Source organism: Sciurus carolinensis, chromosome 8 (assembly GCF_902686445.1).
Source record: "Sciurus carolinensis chromosome 8, mSciCar1.2, whole genome shotgun sequence".
Lineage (NCBI taxonomy): Eukaryota > Metazoa > Chordata > Mammalia > Rodentia > Sciuridae > Sciurus > Sciurus carolinensis.
This window is the reverse complement of record NC_062220.1, coordinates 144,502,486-144,524,548: the sequence shown is the minus strand read 5'-3', so window position 1 is coordinate 144,524,548 and position 22,063 is coordinate 144,502,486. Positions and strand designations below refer to the sequence as shown.

Here is a 22,063-nt window from a genome sequence, read left to right as displayed (position 1 = left end):
TTCACGCCCTGCAGTCCACTTTAAATGAGATCCATGCAAAAGTCTGATGCAGAGCTCGGGTAGAGCGCTTTCCTAGCCCGTGCGAAGCCGTGGGTTCCAAACGCAGCCCGGGGGGCGGTGCTGCGAGGGTGGGGTTGGGGGGAGCCTGGCGCAGAATAGGCTTTGTACACCTGTTCATGAGCAAGGGGTAGAACCGTGCAGTACATACTTAGTATTTACTGAATCGTGTAGTATGAATAAACACTCAAAAAAAAAAAAAAGTGAAAATAAAGCGGCTATCTTGGAGGCCAATGCCTGGCACTTAATAGTATTTTTAACTGTTATATTCCGCACTGAAATGCACCTTAAAAATATTAATGACATCCCATTTTTGTAAAAACAAGAAAGGAAAGAGCTATATGTACAGAGAAAAATGTGTGGGGGAAAAAACATATCAAGTTGTTAATATGAACTACCCCAGGGGAGTGGGGCTGGTCTGGAACAGTGGAGGTGAAATTGCTCTCTCTATATTACTTCTATACTTTTATTACTTAAAAACAACAACAAAAATATTAAGGTGCCTGCCCTTTGATCCAGTAATTGAACTTTGAGGAAGTTGTCTGAAGGAACTAAACACATGGTCAAGGGTGTATATACACGGATATGCAGCTCGGTATGGTTTTTGTTTTTCTTTAAAGTATAGCAGAGTGTATTACAGGACAGAGGAAAACATCTTTAAGGGAGGGAGTAAATAGTCTCAGAGAGAAGATCATCCTTGGTATTGTTTTTAAGAGGAAAATTTTTAATTATTTTAAATGTGGGATTGATTAACTGAAATATATGTCAATAAGATGAAATATCATGAAACCATTCAAAACAATGCTTATGACCTGGCACAGTGGTACATACCTGTAATCCCATCTTCTCAGGAGGCAGAGGCAGAACAGCAAGTTCCAGGCCAGCCTGGGCAATTTAGTGAAACCCTGTTGCAAAATTTTTTAAAATATGGGGTGTTGCTGGGGATGTAGCCCAGTGGTAGAATGCTCCTGGCTTCGATTTTCAGTACCACAGAAATGATAATAATCATGATAATTTTTTTTTTTTTTTTTGGGTGCTGGGGATCGAACTCAGGGCCTTGTGCTTACAAAGCAAGCACTCTACCGACTGAGCTATCTCCCCAGCCCCAATAATCATGATAATGTTTATAAAGAATATTAATACAAGTGAATGCTCATGATATAATTGCTACATGGAAAAAATCTGACTAAAGTAGCAAAATTTAATTTTAAAGTTGGTTGTGGTGGGACATACCTGTAGTCCCAGCTTCTGTGGAATCTGAGGAGAGAGGGTTTCTTGAACCCCTTAGTTCAAGACCAGCCTGGGTAACATAGTTTTTGAGACTCCCCCATCTCAAAAACAATAAAACATTTATTTTTACATATTTTTTGGGGGGGATTGGTACTAGAGATTGAATCCAGGCGTACTCTACTACTGAGCTAGAGTTCCAGCTGTTTTTGTTTTTCATTGTGACACGGAATCTCATTAAGTTGCTAAAACTAGCCTTGAGCTTGTGATCCTCCTGCCTCAGCCTCCTGAGTAGCTGGGATTACAGTGTATGCCACTGCTCTGCAAAATAGATAATAGGATGACTGCCTTTTAAAAAAATGACATGCATCTATGAGTTCAGGTGTAGAATAAAAGACCAGGAAAGTATCCTGCCGATAACATTTAGGTGAGTCTAAAGTATATATAAAGGTGCCTGGGGACTTGTGGTTTGTACTTTGGAATTTTTTTTTTTAACATTTGAAAAATCTAAGTAGCACTTGGGAGTCATTTATGCATCCATTCATAAATGAATTTAATACCCTTCAGAGCATTCACAAATAGCCCTATATTTTAAAGAACTGAGGCCCAGAACTGCAGGACTACACCTGGCTACCAAGTGGCAGAACCAAGTTTCAAACTTAAAGCTGCCTCCGCCCTGCACGGCCTCCCTCCCAATTAGCCTCCTTCCCAATTAAATCATTCTTAGGTGCTACACTGTTACCACAGTCTCATGCTCCTCACGACTGTTCATTTCGTTTCCATGATATTATTTCCATAAACATTTGTTTAGTCCCCTAGGTGTGGCATATAGGATGAAGATAATCAGATACCTGAAATAATATATGAAAAATTGACTCCTGATCCTCAAAGAGCTGTAGAGCTATTCTACTATATGTAGAAAATAATCTGAAAGGACATGGCTCTTCCTCTCTTACATATTTAACTATAGTTAGAAGATAATAGATAGATAGATAGATAGATGTAGAAATGCATAGATATATAGTTTGGTTTTTGGGTTTGTTTTGTTTTGTTTTTGTTTTGTTTGGCACTGGGGATTAATCCCAGGACACTTTACCACTGAGCAACAACCCCAGTCCTTCCCCATCCCCCCCCCGCCCCATTTTAAGACAGGGTCTCACTATGTTGCTGAGGCCAGCCTTGAACTTGCGATCCTCCTGCCTCAGCCTCCTGAATCCCTGGGATTACAAGCGTGCACCACCAAGTCTAGCAGCAACTATGTCTTAATTCCCTGCTATATGATATTGTTTGAGGTTTGGGGTTCCAAAGATAACCAAGGAAAGTCTTCTCTTATGGAACTGACAGCCTGAAGGGAGAAAGAGACAAGAAGCAAGCAAACAACAAATCCAGCAGTTTGGAGCAGATCAGGGCCATGAAAGCAATAAAATAGGCAAATGTGATGGAAGGGACCTGGGGTGCAACTCAGTCAGAGAGTCCATGCTTAGCATGCAACTCCCAGTACACACACACACACACACACACACACACACACACACACACACAGGAATGGCTATTTCATCAAATCCCCACAACGATAACCCGAGCCAGGTAGCATCCTTCTCCCCACTTTCAGCTGGGAAACCACCAAGACCCACTTCCCTCGGTGCCACAAAACTAGTAAACATCAAGTTCAGGTTTGAACCCAGGTCTGCCTGATTCTACAACCCAGTTTCCTTTTTATTTTGCTTTAAGGAAACAACTTCATTCCCTTTGCTCACAATTTTAAACTCTAAATAGCTATCGTGGGGAGCTCAAAGGAAAGTTCTAGTGCTTTTTATTATTTCCCCATTATTGGGGATTGAACCCCCATGCTTTATCACTGAGCTACATCCCCAGTCCTTTTAAAAATTTCATTTTCAGGGCTGGGGTTGTAGCTCAGTGGTGGAGCGCTTGCCTAGCACATGTGAGGCACTGGGTTCCATCCTCAGCACCACATAAAAATCAATAAATAAAGGCATTATTTTCAGGAGTCAGGTGCAGGGTTGCATGCCTGCAGTCCCAGCTACTTGGGAGGCAGAGGCAGGAGGATCACAAGTTTGAGGTCAACCTGGGCAACTTAGTGAGACCATGTCTCAGGAAAAAACAAACAAACAAACAAACAAAAAGGCTGGGGATGTTCAGTGGTGGAGTGCTCCTGGGTTTCAATCCTTAGTACCACAAATACATTAATAAAATTTTAAAAATAAAAAAGTAACTTTTATTTTGAGACAGGGTCTCACTAAATTGCTGAGGCTGGCCTCAAACTTGAGATCCTCCTTACCCAGCCTTCTGAGTCGCTGCAATTACAGGCATGCACACTGCACCTGGCTTGGTATTAATTTTATATATAAAAGTCAGGAGTCAAGATGCCCAGGATCTATTGTCTTTCACTCAAATTAATGAAAACACCACAAATTCAGGTCTACAGGTCCTTAGACTACATAATGAATAGCTATTTAATATTTTAACAACAGTAATTAGTCCTCAGACTGCATGATTGCCACTGTATCTCCATGAGGCAACTTATGAATCCATATTTATAGAACCCCCTCTGGAAGGAAGACCTCGGAGTGGGAATTTTTAGAATGGACCAGGAAGACAAAGAAAGCCCCTGGTCAAGCAGAGAAACCATATTTAGTCAAGACAACCCACAGAGGAAACACCCACTTATAGACAGGAAAGTTCTATGACTTCTGACTTCTTTGCAATGGTCCTTTCTACACTTCCATTTGCAAATAGAGAATTAAGATGGGGAAAGAAGAAGCCAGGCAATGTGTTGGTCGCGTGACTCTCAGCCGGAAGCTGAGAGGAAGCATGGGAAAAACAAGAAGAGCTATGAGCAGGTGGGACCTCGGTCACCCCTGGGAGGTAAGTCCCCAAGAGGGTGCGAGCTTGTCCAGGGAGACCATCTCCATCCTGCCCCAGCTACTGACGTGACAGTCTTGGCTCACGCTGGGGCCCCTCTGGGATCCTGTGATATCTTTCCCTTCTGTTGACTTTGCTGTACCAGCTGACGGTCTAAAATGAGTCTGTAACCCTTACCAGGACCAGGAATATGCGAGTGTGGCAAGGAGATAAGTGACCCTTGATAAACCTTAATAGAACTTGAAGGATGGTTTTAGACAAAGCAGCTATGTTAATATTTAAGGCCTTTCAAAAACACCAAGGAAATAAACACAAAGGAACATCTGGTGAACACACACACACACACACACACACACGACAGAACCTGTGGGGGAGATCATTCCCATCCAGTTAATCACCATCTCGAACAGGAAATGCACACACCTACTCAACATCTTCTTTCTGAGCGATCTGGTAGGCCCTGTTCAGTTTTTCATTTCAAGGGAGAATATTTTGGCTGTTGGGTGGGTCTATGGGTAGCAGGAAAAGGAAATCAGATGAATGAAAAGAGCTATTCGAAAAGGAGGAAGAGGAAATTCTCCTTGGAGCTCCGCTGAATTACCCAAACTAAGGAACAGTCCCCCACATGGATGGAGAAAGCCCAGGATGAAGCAGCATGAAATGCAGCCTTCTTCCTCTGAGAAATCAGCACCATGGAGATCTGAGAGCTGCCGTGTCCTCCTGCGCCCTCTTGTGGGCATAGAAGGCGGCACTGCAGTACTAGAAATTCCAGTTCTGGCTTGGAATATTGCTAACATTCCTCTGCTACAAAAACAGATTAAGAAAAGGACTGATGTGTCGGGGTGATGCTATGGTAGAGGCCTTGCCCAGCACGCACAAGACCCTGGGTTCAATCCCCAGCACCAGAAAAAAAGAAAAGGAAAAGAAAAGGTCATTCCACAAAGGAAAAGTGGGCAAGAGACGTGATCTTGGAGTTTACAGGAGAGGAAAGGTAAACATGGTAGGTTTCCACTGACTTGGTATTCTCTGAGCACCTGCTCTGTGTGGGGGTCCAACCTGCTTCTCCTTGTTTTCTTTTCTTTTACGTTAGCTCAATGAATTTCGAGGATGATGGGCGACCTTCATTATTAGCACTTAGAGCATTTATGTGGAATACAGTGTGTGGTATTTGGATCATTAACTGCCTGGGTTTGGTCCCAACTCCTTCGCATGTTACCATGGACAAGTTATATCACCTCTCTATGCCCTAGATTCACCATCTTTAAATGAATGACAGCCCGGTTGTAGCTCAGTAAAGTTTCCTAGTGTTGGAGAGGCCCTGGGTCCAATCCCCAGTGCAGGAAGGAAGGGATGAGAGAATCTACCTTTAAACCAGGCAGAGTTGGTTCCTTCTGAGGGCTGTGAGGGAAGGATCCACTCCAGACCTCTCTCCTTGGCTTGTCACAGCTATTATTTCCTCTGTCTCTCTAGATTGTATCTTCTTATACGATTGTGCTCTTTATAAATTTCTTCTAATAAAACCATCAGGGCATTGGGTCAAGGCTCACCCTAAGACCTCATTTTAATTTGATTTTCTATGCAAAGACCCTATTTCCAAACAGGGTCATATTCTAAGATACCTAGAGGTTAGAACATCAGTGCGTGGATTTTTTTTTTTTCAATGCTGGGTGTGGAACGGAGGGCCCCAGGCATGCTAGGCACATGCTATACCACTGAGCTACACCCCAGCCCAACACATGAATTTTTTAAAAAATATTTTTCTAGTTAGCCATGGTCCTTTAATTAATTTATTTATTTATATGCTGTGCTGAGAATTGAACCCAGTGCCTCACATGTGCTAGGCAAGCGCTCTACCACTGGGCCACAACCCCAGCCCCACTTGATTATTTTTTCAACCTAACAATGTGATTTGTGTGTGCAGTACTGGGGATGGAACCCAGGGGCACTTTACCACTGAGCTACATTCCCAGACCTTTTTATTTTTTATCGTGATACAGGGTCCCGCAGAGTTGCTTAGGGCCTCACTAAATTGCTGAGGCTGGCCTTGAACTTGTGACCCTCCTGCCTCAGCCAACTGAGTTGCTGGGATCACAGGCCTGCACCACCCTCCTGGCTTTTTCTTTCTTTTTCTTCACAAATTTGAGAACTTCCCACGCTATGTCCTGGAACTTACTTATTTTTCCATCGTTTTTTTCTTTTTCATAAAAAATTCATATTTGGGCTGGGGATAGAGCTCAGTTGGTGAAGTGCTTACCTCACAAGGCCAAGGCCCTGGGTTTAATCCCCTGCACCACAAAAAAAAAAAAAAAAAAAAAAAAAAAAAAAAATCATATTTAAGGTTCTAATTAATAAAAATCAGGGTTTGGGGTATGGCTCAGGAGCAGAGCCCTTGAAGAGCATGGGGAAGGCTCTGGGTTTCTTTTCTCTCCCTCGTTCAGTGCTGGGGATGGAACTAGGGCCTTACCCATCCTGGACAAGCACTGGACAGCTGAGCCATATCCCCCGCCTGGGGTCCAGTTCCACCAACAAAATAAATAAATAAATAAAAATCAACAGCAAGGTGTGCGCCAGCCCACAGAAGTGACCCTCATGACCCTGAGGCCCACGCTCCCTTGCTAACAACTGGAGACCCCCAGGCCGCTGCAGAAATGATCCCGGGCCTCTGAGAGGGAGGTGGGACCGTGCTGAAGGGCCCCTGCGTCAGGAGGGGCGGGGAGGAGCGGCGCCCGTGTACGGCAGATGGAGTTTTCACGGAAAGTAGACAGGCAGGGTCGGAGGACGGCCTGGCTTCGTGTCCATTCCCAGAATTTTAACTTCCAGCAGCTCAGGGCCCCGCTCCAATTAGAGAGGTTCACCCTTTCTGTCCAGTTTGTAAAACCCAATCCCCATCCCGTGCATGGCTCCCCAGCACTTTGGGAGGGTTCCAGGTCTGCTCCCTCCTGCTCCAGGCTGACTTCTCCAGGACCAGATGTGTGGCTGGAGACAACACAGTCCCAGAGCTTTGAGGGCCTGGACCAGAGATCACCTGGTTTGCAGAGGTCCACCATCACCAGAAATCTTTAACTGCCGATGTGGATGGGTTCCAGGAGTGTAGGGAACATTCCTCAAGCTTATCTGGCAGCAGTCACTGACACCATAGTGTAAGTAAGCCAAACAGTCTGGACAGAGAAACTGAGGTCACGGTAAAGACTCGCCATGGAATGAAGGTCTCTGCAGCTGCTGAGGCTGAGTTTGAGCTGAGAGGAGGCCTCGTTCTGTCATGCATCCCAGCAAGCTGTGGTGTGAGCTCGCCCACACTGCCTTGCCTCATGCTGTGTGCAGGAGCTTGCCATCCCCCAGGCCTTTGTCTCAGACCTGTTGCTGGGCAGAACTGCTTAGGCATGCTTGGTTTGTTTACACTACCTGGACCCTCGACGTATAGTTCACCTATAGGCTGACTCTGTTATACTTTAACAAGCATGTTAACCTGATCAGATAATGTGCCTACATATGTCCTGTGCAACCCTAAATAAAATTAGATCCGTGCCTTCAGAGCTCCATCTCCGATGCCTGGGTAAGCACGCTGGGTAAGGCTAGGTAGGGTAGGCATCGTCGTCCTCACCCTCAGCAAACCCGTCTCTGAACATCTACACAGGAGCCCCATAGATATCAAAACCCAGGGATGCTTAAGTCATTCATAGGAAATGGCATAGTATTTGCATATAATGCATACACACCCTTCTGCATATTTTTTTAAATAAATTTAGTTGTATATGGGCAGAGTGCCTTTATTTTATTCATTCATTTTTATGTGATGCCGAGGATGTATGCCTCACATGTGCTAGGTCACATGTGCCAGGCAAGGGCTCTACCACTGAGCTACCATCCCAGCCCCCACCCTCCTGAATATTATAAACCACCTGGACATTACATAGAAAGCAGAGTAGAACATAAACACTGTGTAACAACTTATGCAATAATAACAAAGAAAATGTACCTCTTTATGTAGTACAGACGGAATTGTTTCTAAATGTTCTGCAGCTCAGTTTGATTGAATATGAGTATGTGGAACCTGACATTATGGAGGACTAGCTACGCCCTAGGCCCCTGAGACATGAATATCTACCAGGAGAGTGAGTCCAGCGTGAGGAAAGCAGAGCTGACTTCTCTCACATCCCAGGGCTGGAGCGGATTGATTGAGAATCTGCTCGGGTTGGTTACAGCCGAGGTGTGTGATGAAGTCAGGTGCCCCAACCCATCTTAACCTAGAGGATGGTCTTCCGCATACTCGTGGACATTTTTGCAACATGACAAGACTGGCCGTGAGTTGGGTGGAGGTCACCTTTGGCCAGAATCTTTTCAGGTCCTATTCCCTTAAGCAAAAGGTGGTGGGTGGTCGTTGACAATTCCAGGTGGACAGTCTTGCACGGTTAGTGTGGCTGCATGTCTTCTGGACGCACCTTCCTTCTCGGGCCCTCCCACCGCAAAGCTATTGGGAAACTAACATCCATTCGCAATCTATGTTTGTATGGAAAGCCTAGCTGAGAGAATTCCTTTGTCACTCACAGAGAGTCCCAGCCAAGCACAGCAGCAAGGTCCCCACTGAGGAAATGAGACAAACACCTTTTGCAACCTGCAAAGCTGGCCTGGTGACCGGTTGAGCTGTTTTCGGACCTTGCCTCTCTTTTCTAAGTGTCACCCGATCCTGTGGTCCTACTCTTCTGCTTTGTGCTACCGGGTTGTGAGTCATTCTTTTTTTTTTTTTTTTTTTTTTTTTTTTTTAAATAAACGTGTTCAATAAACTGCTTTGTTTAACTTGTAAAAAATAAAAACAGAAAAATAAAAATCAATAAGTCAATCAGATTTCAGGATCTATCCATGTTACTAGCACTTTTTCATTTTTCCCCAGTGTTTTCTCTATTCTAGACTCCACATAAGGTGAGGTTTATTTTGGGGGGGTGGGGAGCTACTGAGGATTGAACCCAGAGGCATTCTACCACTGACCCACATCCCCAGCCCTTTTTTTATTTTTTTTTATTTTATTTTTTGCGGTGCTGGGGATTGAACCCAGAGCCTTGTGCTTGCAAGGCAAGCAAGCACTCTACCAATTGAGCTATCTCCCCAGACCCTCCCAGCCCTTTTTAAAAATTATTAGTATTATTTTTTATCTTTTTTTTCTCTTTTTTTTATTATTTATTTATTTTTTTATTATTGTACACAAATGGGATACATGTTGTTTCTCTTTTTGTACATGGCGTAAAGGCATACCATTTGTGTAATCATAAATTTACATAGGGTAATGTTTGATTCATTCTGTTATTATTTTCCCTTTCCCCCCACCCCTCCCACCCCTCCCACCCCTCATTATTTTTTATCTTAAGACAAGGTCTCACTAAGTTGTTGAGGCTGGCCTCGAATGTGTGAACCTCCTGCCTCAGCCTCCTGAGTCACCCAGCTGACAGGCGTGCACCACTGTGCCCAGCTATGGTGTTTCCAGAAGATGAACAGGAGCTGGGAACCCTGTTGCACTGTGTCACTTCTCACACGGTCCTCTCCTTCCCCCCACCAAATATATCAAAGCACCTGGGGTCTACAGACTGTCTCGGTGTTCCCTGTCCTGGGCCTTGGCTGTAGCTCTGTGGCAGACCGGAAGCACTGATTCTCCATTCTTCACTTCCTCTGTTATTAAGATTATATATCCATGTCTTTTGTGATGTGACTGCACCGGGAAGAATAGTTTCACCCCAACCTGTGTGTCTACTTAGAACTTGCGAATGAGACTTTATTTGAAAATCGGAATCTTTGCACAGGTCATCAAGTTAAGGGTGAAAAACTCGACGTGTTTGGCCAACGGGATTTTAGCAGATGTGTTGCGAGGTTAAACCTGCTTGCAGACAGTTCGGCATCGTTCAGGAGAAGCACAGGCTCCTGAAGCTGGTGACCCCCAGATGAGACACGAGGGTCTGTCTGAGCCACAGCCCACAGGCTGGAGCCAAACCCTGCACATCTCAGCTTTGGAGCAGGGCCACGCTGTCAACCACAGACCCAGGAAGGGTGAAATACATGATATTGTCAGCCCCTGAGATTTTTGTGGTTTAATCCCTTCATTCCTGATGCTTGGCATGGTGCTTAGAATAAAGTAGCTGCTCAGTAAAAGCTTTTAGCACCGAACGAATTTGAAGATGCCTCGCTGGAGAAGTTCAAATGTCAAGCCACACCTTCTTTCACCATGTGTCCTCTGCTTGTCACCTGCCTCTTTGTCTCCTCTCAGGCCAGTGCCCTTCTGGGTCTCAGAAAATCACCCTGGCTCTGTCCATTCTGGGTTAAACAATTGTAGGACTTTCATTTTCTCTAGACCTTGGTATTCGCTGTTCACCTGGCCTGGAAGGCCTTTCCCTGCCTCTTTAATTTGTCCACCTCCTGCTCATCCTTCATGTTTTAGCTTCCTCACAGAAGAGTTTCCTAATGGCCTGGGTGCGTGGCACACAACTGTAGTTCCAGTGACTGAGGTGGGAGGAAGGCTCATTCAAAGCCAGTCTCGGCAACTCAATGAGACCCTGCCTCTAACGAAATTTTTAAAAGGGCTGGGGATGGGGCTCAGTGGTCAAGCACCCCTGGGCTCAATCCCCAATGCCAGAAAATAAAAAAGAGATGGAAAGTAGAAGGGTAGTAACTGGGGACTGGGGTGGGGATAAGGGAACAGGGACTTAATTTTTAATGGGTGGAGTTTCTGTTTGGGATGATGAGAAAGTTCTAGAGATGGGGCTGGGGATGAGCTCAGTTGCAGAGGGCTCTCCTAGCATGTGTGAGCCTTGGCTTCAATCTCCAGTACTGGGGGAAAAACAGTTCTGAGACCCCGGTGATGGTTACACAGGGAAGCCCATACGCTCAATGCCACCCAACTACACCATCTGAAATGGGTTGAATAGTTTACCTCAATAAAATTTATTTATTTATTTATTTATTTTTGCTACCAGGGCTTGAACCGGAGGGTGCTTAATCACTGAGCCACATCCCCAGCCCTTTTTTATATTTTATTTAGAGACAGGGTCTCACTAAGTCGCTGGGGCTGGTTTTAAACTTATGATCCTCCTATCTCAGCCTCCCCAGCCACTGGGATTGTGGCATATGCCACCACAATCCCACACAATTAAAATTCTTTAAAAATTATTGTAGAATCAGGCACGGTGGCACAGTTCTGTAATCCTAGCAACTGAAGAGAATGAGGCAGGAGGATTCCAAGTTCAAGGCCAGTCTCAGCAACTTAGCCAGGCCCTCAACAACGTAATTGTAGTCAGGATCATAGCATTTGCCATTGTTATTATAAACTGATTATCAAAAAAATGACTTGAGTAGGTAGCAAAGTCAAGATTCTAATCCAAGTCCACCTCACCCCCAACATTGAAATTTCAACCCTATGCCATTTCCAATTGACCTCCAAAAAATATATTTTTATTTTGAATTTTATCCATTGATTGATTGAGATCACATCATGTTGACTAGATTCACCCCAACTGCTAGGCTCAAATGATCTTCCTGCTTCAGCCTCAGGAGTAGCTGGGACCACAGGTGATTTTTTTGGTTTTGTTTTCCAGTAGTGAGAATCAAACCCAGGGCCTTAATTGACACATGCTCTATGACTGAGCTACAATACCCCTCCAGATCTCCAAGATATATAAAGAACTCAAAAAACAACCAAAAAAAGCAAAAAACAAATAACAAATAACCCAATCAACAAATGGGCTAAGAACTGAACAGACACTTCACAGAAAAAGAAATACAATCAATGAACAAACATATGAAAAATGTTCATCATCTCTTGCAATTAGAGAAATGCAAATCAAAACTGCCCTAAGATTTCATCTCACTCCAGTCAGAATGGCAATTATCAAGAATACAAGTAATAATAAGTGTGGATGAGGATGTGGGGAAAAAGGTACACTTATACATTGCTGGTGGGACTGCAGATTGGTGCAACCACTATGGAAAGCAGTGTGAAGAGTCCTCAGAAAACTTGGAATGGAACCACCATTTGACCCAGCTATCCCACTCCTCGGTTTATACCCACAGGACTTAAAATCAGCATACTACAGTGACACAGTCACATTAGTGTTTATAGCAGCTCAATTCACAATAGTGAAACTATGGAACCAACCTAGATGCCCTTCAACAGATGAATGGATAAAGAAAATGTGGTACCTATATACAATGGAATATTACTCAGCCTTAAAGAGGAATGAAATTATGGCATTTGCATAAATGGATGGAACTAGATAGTATCATGCTATGTGAAATAAGCCAAATCCAAAAAACCAAAGGCTGAATGTTTTCACTGATAAGCAGATGCTGATCCATATGGGGGGTAGGTAGGGAAGAATGAAGGAACTTTGGATTGTACAGAGGGGTGTGAGGGGAGGGCTAGAGAGGTGGGGAGGGGAAGGACAGTAGATTGTGAGACAGACATGATTACCCTATATACATGTATGAAAAGAATTGTTTTAAAAATATTTTTTAGTTGTGGTTGTCGATGGACCTTTATTTTATTTATTTGTTTTTATGTGGTGCTGAGGATTGAACTCAGTGCCTCACACATGCTAGGCAAGCGCTCTAGCACTGAGCCACAACCTCAACTCTGAAAAGAATTAAAAAAATATTTATCACTGTCAAAAAAAGTTAATGAAAATAAATAAAAGTTTAAAAAATAAACTAATAGATTTTGATTTTTTGTAGCTTAAAATGAACGCATATAGCTATAATATAAATGATAATAAAATTTCAAATATACAGTATTTTACATAGTGCACAGAATCCCTTTCGAAGGGATGCTTGAGCGCCATGAGAACATAATATTAAATAGAAACAGTTATTTTGTAATTTAGTCTTTTCCTGGCACTGGTAAGAGGGTTCCCTTTAACCCACCTTTGCGGTGCATCTGTACGCCCTGCTCCCAAAGCAGGGTCTGACTGTCGAAGCTCTTTGGATCTCCGGCGGGAGCAACTGGGCCGTCTCCCCTTGGGGCTCTTCTTCCTCTCAAACTGTTCTCATTGTCAAAGTCGTCAGATGCTGTTTTCTCTGTGCTTTTCCTGTCTGGTGTTGGGACAGAAAGCAGCTCTGCAGGAGTCATGGTCTCTACTCCTGTGCCATTAATTACTAAGTCTGTGGGTACCTTGGATGAATCTTGGCTTCTCTGAACGTAATCTCCCCATCTACAGGCTTGATTCTGGAAGAGTTCTAAGGACCCTTCCAGACACTTTTTGGGAGGGGATTAGATATAGACGCTGATTTTTGTATGTGTGTGGTGGGGAGCATGCTGAGCTCTGCCACTGAGCTATGTACCCCTAATCCAATAGACTTAATTTTATTTATTTATTTATTTATTTTGGTACCAGGGATTGCAACCAGGGTTGCTTAGCCACTGAGCCACATCCCCACCCCTTTAAAATTTTTTTGTTGTTGTTGTTGTAGATGGACACAATACCTTTACATTATTTATTTGTTTTTTAATGTGGTGCTGAGGATGGAACCCAGGGTCTTACATGTGCTAGGCAAGCACTCTACCACTGAGCCCCAGCCCCAGCCCTGGTTTTTATTTTGGGACAGGATCTCACTAAGTTGCTTAGGGCCTTGCAAAATTGCTGAGGCTGGCTTTGAACTCACTATCCTCCTGCCTCAGACTCCCCAAGCCGCTGGGAATAAAGACCTGTGCCACCACGCCCGGCGTGACATTAATTTTTGAGTGGTTTTAGATTTACAAAAAAATTCAGTGAGAGCTGCAGAATTCTTACATACCTTTCAAAATCCCCCCATTTCCTCTATAGTTAGCATCTCGTGTTAGTGCGGCACCTTTGTTTTACTTGATGAGCAAATGTTGACTTCTTACTGAAGTCCATAGTTGACATCAGGGCTATTCGTTATATATATTCTGTGCTTTTTGACAAACATATAATGACACGTATCTCTCACTGTGGTATCATGCAATATAATTTATCCACTTGCTTGTCCTCACTGTTTCATTCTATTTCTTGACCCCAATCTCTAGCAACCGCTGTTCTTTTTACTCTCTTCCTAGTTTTGCTTTTCCTAGGGTGTCATATAATTGGTTCTGAATTTTGATGATGACGATGATTTCTTTTGTGGTACTGGGGATTAAACCTAGGGCTTAGCACATGCGCGGCCAGCACTGTACCACTGAGCGACATCCCGGCCCGGACACCGGACAGTTCGACCCACATAATAGGTATCATTTTTAGTTTGGTTTCCTTCCCTCAGCTGTGTGTGTCTAAGGTTCCTCTTATGCATTTTCGTGACTCTATAGCTCACTTTTTTTATCACTAAATATTTCATTATATGGATGTACCAGTTTGTTTAGGCATTCACCTGTTGAAGGACATCTTGGTTGCTTGCAAGTTTTGGCAGTTATGAGTAAGGTTTCTAAAAACATTTGTGTGTAGGTTTTTGTGTGAATGTTTCCAAACTCATTTGGGTAAATTGTATTCCTTTTTAACTTTTGGTTTATGTATGTGTATTCCCATAAATTTATAAAACTATACATATACTTCTTTAAAAAACAAATGTAGGGCTGGGGAGATAGCTCAGCTGGTAGAGTGCTTGCCTTGCAAGCACAAGGCCCTGAGTTCGATCCCCAGTACCGCAAAAACAAAAACAAAAACAAAAACAAATGTAAGCCAGGCAAGGCAAGGTTGTCCATGCGTGTAATTCTAGCAACTCTGGAGGCAAAGACAGGAGGATCAAAAGTTCAAGGTCAGTCTCTGCAATTTAGCAAGACCAGCTTACTGGGGGAAGTAGCTCAGTGGTAAAGCAGCCCTGGGTTCAATTCCCAGTACTACAAATAATAAATAAAATATAAGTCAAGCACAATGGCATGTGCTTGTAGTCCCAGTTACTCAGGAGGCTGAGGCAGGAGGATCGCAATTTCAAGGCCAGTCTCAGCAAATTAGCAAAGCCCTAAAAGCAATTAGCAAGATCCTATCTCAAAAAGGACTGGGGAGGTAGCTCAGTAGTAAAGCATACCTGAGGTCAATCCCTAGCAACCAAAATCAAAACTCATGTTGGAGTTTAATATCTATTGTGAGGAATTAAGAGGGTGAAATGGAAACAGTTGGGCACAGTGGCACTCACCTTTAATCAGTGACCTGGGAGGCTTAGGCAGGAGTAGGCAAATTGATGGCCAGCTTGGACAACTATGTTTAGGGGAAGTGAGTAGAACAAGAGTCTCACAATGGAATATTACTCAGCTATAAAAAAAGAATAAAATTATGGCATTTGCCAGTAAATGGAACTGGAGACTATCATGCTAAGTGAAATAAGCCAATCCCAAAAGGCCAAATGTTCTGATATGCAGATGCTGACACACAATAAGGTGGCAGGGTTGGGGGTGGGGAGAAGAGGGAAGAATAGAAGTTCATTGGATAGACAACGGGGAATAAAGGGAAGGGCGGAGGGATAGGAATGGGTAAGAGTCCCAAAGATTAAATACTGGTGGCATTGTAGGAAGAGGAATGGTTGGCCCATAGTTCAATAGTAGAGGGCTTGCCTAGTTTGTGTGAGGCCCTGGGCTGTATTTTTTTTTTTTTTTAAAGATGTTAATAGACCTTCATTTTATTCACTTATTTATATGTGGAGCTGAGAATCGAACCCAGTGCCTCACACATGCTAGGCAAGTGCTCTACCACTGAGCCACAAACCCAGCCCCTGGGCTGGATCTTCAACAGCATAGAGATGGGTTGGGGGAGACCAGGGCATATACCTGTGTGTAGCTCTCCAACCATGTGATACCCTGCACCACCTCCAGACCATGTTGGCAGTGGCTCTTTGCTTTTGGACCTTCAGAACTTGAAGTAAAAAACAAAACAAAACAAAACCTTTTTCTCTATAAATCAGTTTGTGGATCACTGGTTTAGTGGCAAGACTCCTTGTGACCACTTTTGTGAATAATTCATTCCATTTTTTAGAAAATGAAAATACTGCACATTTGGGCTGGGTATGTAGCTCCATGTTGGAACAATTGTCAAGCATGCAGGAGGCCCTGAACTGGATCCCCAGCACTGCAAAATAAACTATCAATTTTATAAATATTCTTTCCTAAATATTCAGCCCAGAGAAAAACATGTCCATAGAACACATATGTGAATGTTGTCTTTATTCATGATCAATTATTGTAAACATCCCAAATGCCTTTCAAAGGGTGAATTTGAGGATGCATTGATACATCAATACATTGGAACACTAGTTGATAATAAAAAGAATTACTGAACTATGATCTTAGCTATTAGAGAGGCCAGGCTCAAAAAGCTGCACTTAATGACATTCTAGAAAAGGCAAACATTTTGTGTTGAAATTTGATCAGTGGTTTCCAGGAGTTAACGGCTGACTTAAAAATAACCTGAAGGAAGCTTATGAGGCAATGGAAATTCTCTTGGTGGTGCTTTCACAGAATTGTTAAAAACTGATTTAGGCCGTTATTCTAATACATTACCAGGCATATAAACTTACAACTAGAGGGTAGTTTGAGACCATCTACCAAAGTAAAAATGCAGAAATCCTTTGATCCAGCAAAAAATAATCACTGGGGAATTTGCCTCTCTCTATCACACTCCCGGTTGTTTTACTGCAACATTTATATAACCACAAATTACGGAACATCGAACATCCACAGGATGGAACACCACACCAGGGAGCAAAAAAGATGGACCTTTTTTTGTAGAATAATCAAAAGCTCTCAACTCTTCAGCAGTATATATAGCATATACTTTCTTGGCTGTAAGAGTAATTAGACTCATTGGCTGTTTGGATTGTAGACACACGTTAAGACTATTATGGCTGAGGCGCTGGGAGTTGAGCAGGAGGCAGATGGATGTGTGGTAACTGCAGCTTCTTATGGCGTGTGGTTTAGTATTGCCATTCAGGGCTGATCAGTCATGTGAGTTACACTGGTAGAGGTTGGTGAGGAATCTAAGAAGCCAGACGCCAAGCGCAAATCTGAAGCCAAGAGTGCTCACCCAAGGCTTGATGGGTGCAGTCCACTGTTCAAGGAGAGGAGCTCTCTTCCAATCCCACCCGACATCAGAGGCAAACCCCATTACACCAGCAGGGTCACACCAGGCCTCCAGGAAGGTTAGAATTTGTTTAAAGACCAAAGTAATGACAATAAAATAAAAAGGACACAAACAAAATGTATCAGTTGTTTAATTAGGTTCTTGGTAAGAAATTTAGAACACCAATTTGTGAGGGTAAATTCCATTTGTTAGAGCAAAAACAGATCGCATGTAGCCCTGGAGCTGAGGAATAGCTTTGATTTTGGGTAAAATTTGTGAGTCCACAGCTTTCTGATCAACCTTGCGCTGCTCTGTAATCTCGTATTTCTAAAAAAAGAGAAGATCAGGCATTTAAAAAAAGGCACAAGTACCAAGCTATTCAGTCAAATAAAGAACACTCTCACAAATTTATAAGAACACTGCCAAGCACCATGATAGGCCGTGTTGATAACCCTTGTCTTAGAGCTGTGAAATACCATCTGTATTTTCCCTAACAACTGTGGTTCTTACCCCTGTCTCTATGGTACAGCAGTAGTAGTAACTCCTGAAGGGTTCCCTAAAACAGGAATTCTGAGTTGAGCTTCCAGCCCCAGGATAACTACAGAGTTTACAAGAATCTGGAATCACACGAAGTGAAGTATTTCACAGACAGGCCTCATCGTTCAGTTATTTTTCTCCTTTCTGTTTAACAATGCTTAAACCCTGTATTTCCCTCCCCACTACAGGTGCTTCACAGGCGACAACAGAATAGAACCCACCTCTTTCTCTGTGTCGAAGATTTCACCTTCCTGGTGTCTGGGCTTCCTCAACTTCTTCTTCTTGAAGTAAGCATCAGTAAGGTGTTTTGGGATTTTCACGTTGCTGATATCTATCTTTGTGGAGGTGGCAATAACAAATTTCTGGTGTGTTCTACGCAGAGGAACTCGATTAAGGGAAAGAGGCCCTAAGGAAAAATTAGAAAGGTACAAGGGAAATTACTTAAGAACTGAGTTTAAGCTGGCATTAACCCTGATTTAGAAAAATTCTAAACTGACACAAATGGTATGCCTTTATGCCATGTAAACAGAGAAACAACATGTATCCCATTTGTGTACAATAATAAAAATAAATAAATAAAAAATAAATAAAATAAAAATAAAATTAAAAAAAATAAATAAATAAATAAAAATTCTAAACTGTACCAGAATCTAGAATGTTCCAAGATCGGTTCGTCCAGGACCTTTGCCCCCTCAAATCTTTTCAAGTGACCCAGACTGGAAAGACTCATTACTTACTTATATAGGCTGATCAAAATCATGGGTCGCTATAGAGTAATGACTGCTTGGTATGAACAATTCGCTTCTCAACTGTTTACAGACTCCATCCCAATGCCAAGTGACAGACCAATTACAAGATTATGCAGGATAATTTCCTTAGAGCCCGTCACCAATCATTCTGTGTTTTGTTTTATTTTGGTACCACAGATTGAACTCAGGGGCACTTAACCACTGAGCCACATCCCCAGTCCTTTTAAAATATTTTATTAGAGACAGGGTCTCACTGAGTTGCCAAGTGCCTGGATAAGTTGCTGAGACTGACTTTAAACTTGCGATCTTCCTGCCTCAGCCTTCAGAGCCACTGGGATTACAGGTGCACGACGAAGCCTGACTTATACAAGGTCTCAATTAGGTGCTCAGGGCCTTGCCAAGCTGTTGAGGCTGACTTTGAACTCATGATTCTCCTGTCTCAGCCTCCCAAACCTCTGGGATTACAACATGTACCACTGTGCCCAGTGGTATTTTAGATGACAGTTATTTGATATGTTGTTACAAAAACTTAAAATACCTGCCTCCTTGGGCTGGGGATGTAGCTCAGTTGGTAGAGTGCTTACCTCGCAAGCACAGGCCCCGGGTTCAATCCCCAGTACCAAAAAAAACAACAAACAAAAACCTGCCTCCTTTAATCCACATGTATAAGGCAATGAAATGGGGATCAGAAGCTTAACATTAAGAAACATCAGCATAAACAATAGAAATGTGTATATTACAAATGTTTTGAAATCTAAGTTTCAGAGAATATAAAAATCTACAGATTTTCTTACCTGTCACAAGTAGCAAGCCACTGCTCAGCTGCTTCAGGAAAACTACTCTCTGTTAGTTAAACAAAAAATATTTTCTGCCATTAAAAACTGACTTCTGAAGTAATCACATCACAGGCCATCGAATTCGGTAAAGGAAATTTCCACACATCTAAGGTTCAGCAATTCTGGAAGCAATCACTCTAGGCTAACTAAGGAAGTAAGTACAAACCCATTTTCAAGCAAATGGGTATGTGCTATTTGTAATGACACAACCAAGAACAAGAAGTGGTTACAGGGCTGGAGTTGTAGCTCAGTGTTAAAGTGCTTGCCTAGCACGCGTGTGAGGCTCTGGGTTTGATCCTCAGCGCTGCATACATATAAATAAGATCCATCAATAACTAGGAAAAAATTTTTAAAAACTATGTATTACGAATGAAACTTACTATTTCAAAGAAGAAATGTTTATATTAGGTGAAGAACGCAGGAAAAACTATGAACAGCACACAAGACCACCTCTCTCCTAAAATGCTCTGCTAGTTAGTTGAGGGACTGGGTGGCTTTACATGATGGATCATTTTCCCTCCAAGATACCCCCTCCAACCACATAACAAAGGAATCCTACACCATAGCACAAACACATTATGTTCAAGCACTTCAGGAAACTGCAGCGAAGACACACAAACTGAGGCACCCCGCTTACCTTGCCTCTGTGGCGCCCAGTGAGGATGATCAAGATGGTTCCCGGAGTGATGCTGGCTCGCAGTTTTCGGACATGCTGACTGAAGGGCTTTTTGCCGTGGCTCAACAGCTTTCGTGGCACATCTTCAGTCGGATAGTATCTAGGCTAGAGACGGTCATGGACTCCACTTACTGAAGCAAACTACTATTTAGACCAGTAGAGCCAAAGCGGGTATCACGGAACCTTTGCTATTGTCTTCTCACTAATTTGAAAGCCCCAAGCAGGTGACCTTAACTTCAGAGATGACATGGCAAGCTACCTTTACACAGCTACATGGGAGCCTGGCTCATTCAAGCTTTCCCACTTTTCTAGAGTCACTGACCTCTAATACAAATGCCTTCAGAAAAGCATTTTGGACATACTGTTTTACAGATACGAAGAGCGGGAAAGCCCAACTAACACAGGTGGGAGAACTGGCTTGTTTTCCAGTTGAAATCAAATATGACACATCCTCATGGCAACAGGTCTCACTCCTCTTTTATTCACAAAGGGAAACAAATCACACAAAACCAGGCATTAAGACTGTCAGTTCATTTATTATAAAAACAAGACTATTAAGAACGACAGCTCGGGTGGGGGTTGTGGCTCAGAGGTGGAGCACTTGCCTGGCACATGAGGCCCTGGGTTTGATCCTCAGCACCACATAAAAAGTGAACAAACAAGATAAAGGCATTGTGTCCATCTACAACTGACAAGTATATATAAAAAACATTAAAAAACAATCAAAAAACCTGACAGCTCACATTTTTTTTCTTTGCAGTGCTTGGGACCAAAACCAGGGCTTTGTGCATGCTAGGCAAGAGCCCTACCACTTAAGTACATCTTCAGTACAAGTAATTTACTTCTAATACCATGTCATCAATGCACTGTCTCACTTTCACTGCAAACCAAATAGAAACAAAGCTCGGAGAAGTCACTCGACTTACATTAGATAAAGCAGTAAACGTTTTAAAGACAACTTTGCAAAACCAGGACCTTTAATCAACTAGCGATCCTCTGGTAAACAGAAACTTAAAAGTGCACAAGAACATTGTCAAATTTTCAAGATTAATCTAAAAATTCCATTTCACAGCCTTCTCCAAATCTTACCATTTTGCGAAGCTTAACCACTCGGGTTCCACCGTTCTTGTCACCACCGACTGGTTTTGTGACAGTAGCAAGAACTTTCTCCTTCTTCTTCTTCTCAACCTACAAAGACAAATGGATCCAAAAAAAAAAAAAAAAAAAATCAGAGGCAAACAAAGGCGGCTGAGACATAAAGGTTATTGGTTTTCTTCTCCCCTTACCTTGGATTTAGCAGCCGAGTACTTCCTCTTGTACATGGCCTTTCGGGAATACATAGCAGACCGGGAGTATCTGCCGATTCCTCTAACCAGGACAGGGTTTCGGCTGCAGTGGGGTTTCCCTTTCTTGGGTTTCTTATCCTTAGGGTCTCCCTTTTTAACCTTGTCAACAGCATCATCCTTCTTGGCTCCAGGTTTCTTCTCCTTAGCGTCGGGTTTCTCAGCCTTTTCACCCGCCATCTACCACACACAGACACACAAAAAGGCACTTCACCAATCACCCCATAACAAGGCAATATTAAAACTGTACATAGACGGGCTGGGTTTCCCTTCTACAAACCTTCCCCCTTAAGATATTGGCGTTCTTCCCCAACTCCACACTAAACCATATTAGAGTCCCCCTGACAACAGACTAAACTTGAAAATTTGCAAGTCTCTTACACCGGTTAGGTTTTTGCTAAATATCCAGAGGGACTTAACTTAGTTTTCCTGTTTTGTAAGTTTAAAAACTTAACAGAGCGTCTTCAACAGAACTTGCCAAGTTCAGAAGCAGTGAGTATAGAACTTGAAATCGATTGCTTTCAGAATCTCTCCTCCTAACTCATTCAACAAATTCGGTTTAGGGAAACAATTTGACCACACTCGGTCTTTTCCGTAAGCTCCACGACCAAGAGGCGACTTCCGGTCGGGGACGAAGGGAGACCGGAGAGGGACTGGCTTCAGCCTCAAACCTCAACGTGGCTGCGACAAGCTCAGTAGCATATTCTGTAACCCCGGCTCA

The 22,063-nt window shown here is 43.0% G+C and overlaps 1 protein-coding gene across 1 annotated transcript; it reads right to left on the bottom strand.

Moving 5' to 3' along the window:
• Positions 1-17,336: 17,336 nt before the first annotated feature.
• Positions 17,337-21,522, bottom strand: Rpl6 (ribosomal protein L6). The gene is made up of 6 exons (XM_047562870.1): positions 21,286-21,522; positions 21,089-21,187; positions 19,961-20,104; positions 19,282-19,330; positions 17,960-18,144; positions 17,337-17,528 (listed from the first exon to the last, which is right to left on the bottom strand). Exons 1-6 carry the CDS (start codon positions 21,520-21,522, stop codon positions 17,376-17,378), a joined length of 867 nt encoding a protein of 288 aa, XP_047418826.1. The 3' UTR covers positions 17,337-17,375.
• Positions 21,523-22,063: the final 541 nt, after the last annotated feature.

Bases quoted from the DNA above. Each gene is read 5' to 3' on its own strand.
- Rpl6 (XM_047562870.1), bottom strand. From the start codon at position 21,522: ATGGCGGGTGAAAAGGCTGAGAAACCCGACGCTAAGGAGAAGAAACCT. The intron at 21,188-21,285 runs GTAAGGGGAGAA...TTGTCTTTGTAG, and splicing joins ACTCGGCTGCTAAATCCAAG to GTTGAGAAGAAGAAGAAGGA. The intron at 19,331-19,960 runs GTAAGCGGGGTG...TTTAACTAACAG, and splicing joins CTGGGCGCCACAGAGGCAAG to AGAGTAGTTTTCCTGAAGCA.